Source organism: Octodon degus, unplaced genomic scaffold (assembly GCF_000260255.1).
Source record: "Octodon degus isolate 3935 unplaced genomic scaffold, OctDeg1.0 scaffold00146, whole genome shotgun sequence".
In the NCBI taxonomy this organism is placed as follows: Eukaryota; Metazoa; Chordata; class Mammalia; order Rodentia; family Octodontidae; genus Octodon; species Octodon degus.
In genome coordinates, this window is record NW_004524722.1 from 2,146,543 (window position 1) to 2,155,005 (window position 8,463).

At 36.3% G+C, this 8,463-nt stretch overlaps 1 protein-coding gene across 2 annotated transcripts in view; it reads left to right on the plus strand.

Moving 5' to 3' along the window:
- The window catches only part of Fchsd2 (FCH and double SH3 domains 2), a 350,373-nt gene that overhangs the window by 223,823 nt on the left and 118,087 nt on the right, over window positions 1-8,463 (plus strand). For both annotated transcript variants that reach the window (XM_004641933.2, XM_023702160.1), the window contains one exon: window positions 6,335-6,457. In XM_004641933.2, the coding sequence (XP_004641990.1) occupies window positions 6,335-6,457 (123 nt within the window). The remainder of the gene's footprint in view (window positions 1-6,334; window positions 6,458-8,463) is intronic.

Sequence of the window (8,463 nt, forward strand, 5' to 3'; positions counted from 1 at the left end):
CTAGTATTAGAAACTTTAAAAAGTATATTTCCATTTTCTGTTGACTTAAAAAAAGAAGAGGTTTGTACCTATGTTGTTTATTTATTATTTCTTGCCTGTATCTTGTAATATGAGAAACTACTTTGGCAGTAACAATACACAATGTACTAACCATTTTTACTCTCCTAAAATCTTGTTTTGAGATTTTGTACCATTGTTTTTATTTTTTTCCTTTAAAATAAAATAACTGATGTCAAAAACAAACAAGCAAGCAAACAAAAAAACCAAAACAAAGTGAATAATGCACTGCAAAAAATGAATCATATGTAACTTTCATCAAGTATGAGGTCATTTTTATTTGTTGATAAAATGTATCTTTACTCCAATAAAATAATCAGAGAGCCTGAATTTAAAAAAAGTATTTAAATTCAATCTTTTTTTAAACATTACTAGATCATTAAATTAAATTGTTGGTTAATCACCCCATGATAACTAAATTTAGCTACTAAAGAATTCTCCCCCCAAATCTGTACGAAGTAGTCAAATGGTTTACTGTTTTTAAATTTATATTTGAATGAGTTACCTACCAACTGTTTGCACTTCGGCAATCACCAAGGAATTTATACTAACAAGTTAAGATGCCATTAAGAGGTTTGAAAACTCTTCATTAAACAAAGCTTTGTGAATCAATTACTTCTCTTTTTGTATAACATGTTAGTGTTGCATAATTAGGCTTAGTGTTAATGTTATTAGGCTTGCTTTTTAGCCATAGGGTTCAGAATGAGTTCATCCATTTTTTTAACCTGTGAATTTTGATACAGTTTGTTACTTGTTTTGTGGAACAAATATTTGTTCCACACCAGTGTCATACTCTGTACTGATGTCTCATTCATAGATTTTAGAAAACCAAATGAAAGGCAGCCAAGTATCAGAAGTTATATACTGTGAAGCAAAAAGAGAAGAGAGATATCCAGAATAGATAATAATCAAGTGAAGTTCATAGGATCAGTAAGACTAAGCTAAATTAAGTGAGAGAAGAAAGAGATAGTCAAGCAGAGGAAAAACCTGTCTGAAAGCTCAGTGGCAAAGGAAGAGCAGTAGTGGAGCCAGAGCAGATGTGTTGTAGGAAAAGTGGAATCAGGAGAGGAGGCAAGGAGTAATAAAGAAGCTAAACTGCAAAACCACATCCCAAGCCATGATGATATACTTTTTAAAATTTTATATGCAATAGATAACCCGTAAAGAGTGCTGAGCATTTAAATAACATATATAAAATATGAAATTTAGAAACCTAGCTTACATATACATATTAGTTGGCAAGAGAGACAGCTGGGTACAGGGTCATAGGCAATGGCTGTTATAATCCAGATGAGAAATAATAAAGTGGCTTTATGGGCTAGGATGTGGTTCAGTGGTACAGTGTGTACTTTGCATGCCTTAGCTCCTGAGGTTGATCCCCAGCACTGCAAAATAAATAAATAAATAAATAAATAAATAAATAAATAAATAAATAAATGAATAAAAAATAAAGCAAAAACTAAACAAAAAAGAGAAGGGGTAAAGGGATCAAGATGTGGTATATAGGCAGGTTTTTCATCTTCCAGTTCCGGTTGCTTGGTCGCCACAGTTTACAGTTATGGCCAAGCCCAAGAATCACACCATGCACAACCCATTCTAAAAATGACAGAAATGGCATCAAGAAACCTCAGTTACAAAGATACAAATCTCTGAAGGGGGTAGATCCCGAGTTCCTTAGGAACATGAGTTTTGCAAAGAAGCACAACAAGAAGGGCTTCAAGAAGATGCAAGCAAACAATGCCAAGGCCACGAGTACACACGCCGAGGCTATCAAGGCCCTCGTCAAGCCCAAGGAAGTCAAGCCCAAGATCACTCCAAAAGGAGTAAACCGCAGGCTTGCTTGACTTGCCTGTATGCCCACCCCAAGCTTGAGAAGGGTATCCATGCCCACATTGCCAAAGGTATACAGGCCTTGCTGGCCAAAGGCCCAGGCTCCAGCCAAGGACGATGCTCCAGTTTCTGCTCCAACCAAGACCCAGGCTCCAGCTTCTGCCCCAGCCCGGGCCCCCAAAGCTGCCCAAGCCTCCGTGAAGGCTCCACAGTAAAAGCCTCTTATCTGCTGATATAAAAACAGAAGGGCTGGTGTGACCCCTGGGGTGCCATCTGTGGGGGGCTGGTGTCTTCCTGTGCTCTTTGTACAAATAAGCCTGAGGCAGGATTTAAAAAAAATGTGATATATCACATCTTTTTTATTGAGATATATATATATCTCAATTCCCCATGTTGAATTTATTTATTGTGTGTCATAAATGCATACTAATAAAAGGGGGCGGGGACCTTCACTGGCTGACCAGCTTGCTTCCTTGCTTCTTCCTATCAGTCACACCCATACAGCTACTATAGTCCTTAAGTACATTTATTACTTAATAATGAGATCATAGAAACTGTGTGGGTATTCAGTGCAACTTTAATTGCATGCCTTCTTTTCTTGTATTCTTGATTCCTATATTATTTGCTGCATATAAATAAGATACTCCAGTGGTTTCCCAGAACACAAGATTATAACCACCAACCAAGAGCATTTCTAAACAAAAAATTCTGTTAGAAGTTACATATTTAATGGGCCAGCCAGATAGCTCAGTGGACTAAAGCACCCGCTTAGGCAGACGCAGGGGCCCGGGTTCGATCTCTAGCCTGCCGTGCTAGCTCTGACCCTGGGGCGCACTAAAATGGTGATTGAGGTTGGACATGGTGCCTGTAATCCCAGCACTTGGGAGGCTGAAAAACAGGAGTGCTACAATTCCGATTTGTATAGTGAGACCCTGTAGACCCTGTACTAAATATTTTTTAAGTTATATATTTATTTTTAAGCAAGTTCATGAAAAGTATGTCTTAAAAGTAAAAATTTTTATTCCAACTCAACTGGTGATGTTATATAACTACATGAACTAGTATAGATATTTGCACCATCTATATGTGAAGTACTCTGTGGTGCCATCTAGTGGTATAAGCGCTACAAAAGGTGTAGCTTTGCTACTCAATACTTTGAGGACAGAATTTTCTCTAAAAGTTAATTTTTATAATGAAAATTTAATGAAATAGCAAAACATAAAATACTAAAGAAGTTTACTATAAAGCTTCTATAGATGATCTTATATCACTTCTTGGCCTTTTGGCTATGATCAAATGTAGGCAATTCTTATATATAACGCTAAAACACCTGCAACAAAAGAAAAGTACCTGGCTCAGTGGAATAAGCGCTTCCCTGGCAAGCGCAAGGGCCTGAGTTCAATCCCTGGTTCCACAAAAAAAAAAAAAAAAAACCTTCTCTTCCTGGCTGGAAGAATGAAGGCCACCTCAAATAATCATGCAGAATAAAAACCTCAACCCTGAAAAAAGAAAGAAAGAAAAATACCTAAGACTGCTTCACAATTTAGAACTTGTATCTATAGAAACTATCAAAAATTGAAAAGGTAGCCCACAAAATGGGAGAAAATATTTGCAAATTGTGTATCCTGTAAGACTACCACCAGAATATACGAGGGACTCTTCTAATTTAACAGGGAAAAAAAGTTAAAATATGGATCATGGGCCTCAATAGACATTTCTCCAAAGAAAATATTTAATAGGCCAATGAGCAAAGGACAAGATGCCCAGCATCATTAGTCACTAGAGAAACGCAAATCAAAGCCACCCTGAGATACCATATCTCAATTGTTAGAATGGCTTTCATAATTTAAAAAACAAAACACCCAAAACAAAATAGATGTTGGTGAGACGTGGAGAAACTGGAATTCTCTTGCATTGCTGTTGTGAAGGTGCAGACACTTTGGGAGAGGCCAGCAGTTTTTCAGATAGTTAAACACAGAATTCCTGTATGAGCTGGGCACGGTGCTGCATGCCTATGATCTCAGTGTTCTGCAGCTAAAGCTAAAAGATTGCAAATTTGAGCCTAGCCAGGGCAACAGTACTTTAGCAAGACCCTGTCTCAAAGTAAAAAATGGCAGAAGAGGTAGCTCAGTATGAAGCTTCCATCTTCAATGCTCAATACTCTCCCAGGGCCACAGACTATATGATTCTATTTCTATGAAATGTCCAAAACAGGCAAATTTCTAGAGATAAAAAGATCAGTGATTGCCAGGGTCTGGGAGGAGGAGAGCCAAGTGACTGCTGAGTGGGTATGGGACATTTAGGGTAAGGGACATATAAATGTTCTGGAATTAGGTAGTTGTCATTGTTGTACCACCTTGTAAATGTGCTATTTGTACCCTTCCCAAATATGTATGTATCATCTAAAAATTTCATTCCTGCTTGTCTTCCAGAGAGAAAACAGATTGCAAAGTTGAAGTAAAAGCAAATCTCTAAAACAAAACAGGTTGTATTTGGGAGGAATATAAACAAATTAGGATCTTTTACAGGCCAGGATGACCTCTAGTATGTCTGGAAAACAAAGGAAAGTTGGTGACCATTGAAACAGAAATCTCTGCAACTCATTATGAAATTATAAGTTTATTGGAGCTTATAGAGCTTGAGGGAACTGGAAAACTGACTGGTGAGCAGCAGCAATCCTGAGTAAAGCTAGTCTTAAGGTCACAGTGGTAGTTCTATTAATTGCTAAGAAGAAAAAATATGGCATTAAAAGATAAGAAATTCTGTTCCATTACAGTGGCCTAGCAAGGAAGTTCCTAGAATAATTATTTGAGACTTGTTTTTCTCCCTTCTCTTGGTTCTATTTTAGACATGTTTGTCAAGAAGATCTTTATTTGTATGCTCAATTTCCACACAGGAATTGAAACAGAACCTTGTACATGAATGTTCATGGCAGTATTACTCTTAATAGCTAGAAAATAGAAAAGGAACAAGTTCCTATCAACTAATGAATGGGTAAAAACATTATATCCATACAGTGGAATATTACTCAGCTGTAAAAGAAATGAAGTACTATTACATTGGTGATCCTTGAAAACATTATGAGAAGTTAACAGAAACCAGGCACAAAAGGTCACAGACTACATGATTCTACTTCTATGAAATGTCCAAAACAGGCAGAATTCTAGAGATAAAAAGATTGGTGATTGCCAGGGTCTGGGAGGAGGAGTGCCAAGTGACTGCTGAGTGGGTATGGGACATTTAAGGTAAGGGACATATAAATGTTCTGGAATTAGGTAGTTGCCATTGTTGTACCATCTTGTAAATGTACTAAAAGCCACTAAATTGTACACTTTAAAATTATAAAGTGAAGCCAGGCATGGTGACACACACCTGTAATGTCAGCACTTGGGTGGCTGAGGCAAGATGATTGCTGCAAGTTTGAGATCAGCCTGAGCTACAAAGTGAGCTCAAGACAAGCCTGGCCTGTATAACAAGACCCAGTCTCAAAAAGGCAAAATTAAATAAAATCACTAAAATAGCAGCTAGGAGTAGTGGCACATACCTGCAGAAGAAATCATGTAAGTTCAAGACCAACGTGGGCCACTTAGTGACACTCTGCCTTAAAATGTTTAAGGTACCATCTTAAAAAGAGATGACAATGTAGCTCAGGTAGAGCATTTGCTTAGAATGTGTAAGATCATGAATTCCATCTCCAGTACTATTTGCTTTCTAATACTATTTGATACATATTTTTTCATCTGTGCAGTTTCCACAGTTTTTAATTAGGTGACTGCTTACATTTTAGTGTCTATACACATAGTTTAACCATTTCTCAAATATTCAGTGGCTTTCTAATTTTTTTCAATTTCAGGAAGTCCTATTATACTGCTTAAACGAGATTGTTTTAAATCTTCTGTTGCATGGGTTTTCTTCCCCAAAACAGAACCTCTGAGTCCTTTTTAAAATTTTTATAAATATTTCTGTATTTCCCTTGACAATTATTTGGTAAATATATACAAAATTATAATTGTACCAATATGTGTAAGGAAAAATGGATGAGATTGGGGCTACTCAATGTCTACCCTATTCCAGGCTCTATGCCTAGATTCCTTGTATTTTTTCATTTAGCTCCTGTATCTCCTCTGTCCTGCAGTATCTACAGAAGCTATCAAGTGAAGGAGCAACAATCAGAACCCAAGGCTTTTCTCTCCAAGTTACATGCTGTGTTTTCCTTCAAATTTAGGAATTTTAAATTTTTTATAGTTGTGCTTTATTTTTTGAGCTGTTTATTATAGAGATTCTACATTTCTCAAGTGATTATATTTCATAATACATACTAATCTGTATTTTTGTTCATTTATTAATGGGTGTTAAACTAAACATTCTTGTTTTCTGGTAGACTGACATTATGTGTCAAAGCCTTACTAAGAATTTTTTTTTGCTTCTGTTTACTGCTCTCTTCTAGGCTCTTGATGGAAATGTGTATGATCACCTCAAAGATTATTTAATAGCCTTCAGCCAGACTGAACTTGAAACATGCCAAGCTGTGCAGAACACATTCCAGTTTCTACTAGAAAACTCCAGCAAGGTAAGGTACTGTTCATGTAAAGGATAGTGTTAATCCCCAGCTCTGTAGTACTTTATATGTTAAAATCTAAAGTGTTTTGCACTCAGAAAAAATGAAAGTATCAGTGATATTAAAATAATGCCTTAAAGGACACATTTCAGGATACAGCATCCTTTTAACAAGAGTTGGAGAATGTTCTTGTGGATGAGTTGGTGACATTATTACCACAACTGAAAGCAGAAAGGTAGGTGATGTACCAGGCCAGCTCAGAACATCATGATGCCCCAAATCATGTGCCTTGCACTTGAGAAGAACGATTTAAACAGTTATATCTTTTTTTTTTTAATGTATTTGGTACAGGATCTCACTACGCAGCTCTGACTCATTGTGATCCTCCTGTTTTCAGCCTCCCCAGGGCTGTGATTACCACTCCTAGTTTTGGTGGCCAGCTCAGTGCACCTGGGTTTGGGGCCAGTGTAGCATGTGGTCCCTGTACTCACCTAAGCAGGTGCTTAGTCCGCTGAGCTGTCTTGCCAGCCGTAATAGTTATATTTTCTGCTGAAATGAATTTTGAATATGTTCAACTCAGTCATTTGGGAGAATAATAAGGTCATGTCTCAGTTCAGAGAAGTAATAAGGCACAATGGAGAAAATAACATTTGATAATATTGATTAAAATAAATACAATATCTTATTACAAATTAAACTATTTTCTACATGTGTTATCTTTTATGGGTAGTAGTCTTTCACTTAAAAATGTTAATGGGTCAGCTTTGATGATGTGTCACACTGTGTGCTGAGCAAATAAATGTGATTAGTTTTCTTTCTTAATCATAAAAAAATATGATTAAGGCTTTGACACATAATGTAAGTCTACCAGAAAACAAGAATGGTTAGTTAACACCCATTAATAAATGAACAATACAGATTAGTATGTATGATGAAATATAATCACTTGAGAAATATAGAATATAACAAATAGCTATAAAGTCTGATTATAACTTTTGAGTTTAAAAAATAGTTTTGTAGAAGTTTCACTATAGAAACTATTCTTCAGAAGATAAATTGTACCTGTGATTAGTGCATGTTATTTTCTTTCTGATAAAAGCATAGTATTTCCTGACCAAGTACATGTATTTATAAAAATATATGTGTTTTCTAACTGATATTTTAAAAGATCTATTTCAATTCCCTTTTGTGGCAGGGAGTCTAGAAACTAGCTGATACTTTTAGAAACTGGAAAAGAGACTAGAATATCCACCTTTAAAAGATAATGGTCAAAGACAGGAGAGAAAAAGGGACACAAAAATCTGTATTTTCAAAAAAAAATTTTAATCATTTATTTATTTTATTTGTGTGTTTGCTTGTTTGTTTGGGACAGGATCTCACTACACAGCTCAGACTCGTAGTGATCCTCCTATCTCAGTCTCCCCAGCCCTGAGATTGCAAGTGTGTGCCACCACACTTGGTTGTGGTGGCCTGCATTATACATCCAGGGTTCCCAGCCGGCTCAGCATGCAGTATCAGGGATAGAGAATCCTGGTCCTTCCACTTGCCAGGCAGGCACTTAGACTGTTGAGCTATCTCCCCAGCCCAAAATCTATCTCACATATATTCTTGTTTTCAGTGTACCAGAGTGCCAAATTCGATTTTTAGAAAAACATTAAAAATGCTAAGTTATATGGATTACTTACTAGCCTGATGCTTTTAAAGTCTAGATGGATGGATGGATGGATGGATGGATGGATGGATGGATGGATAGATAGATAGAGATAGATACATACATACATACATAGATATCCCTCAGAATCCAATAAAAAATAAAAACGGACCAATGTGTAGAAAGAAGTGTGCATGGATAAATGGGTAGTAAGTTTTGAGAAAGAAAATGAAGTACTATGTTAAATGCAGAATTATAGAAATAGGTATGTAGTATTTACAGTTCTTTTTGCATTAGTGTATTTTATTTGAAATTTTTCATAGGATGGTCTTGAAAGCAAGTCTATAAAAGTATCTTGGCTTTGTTT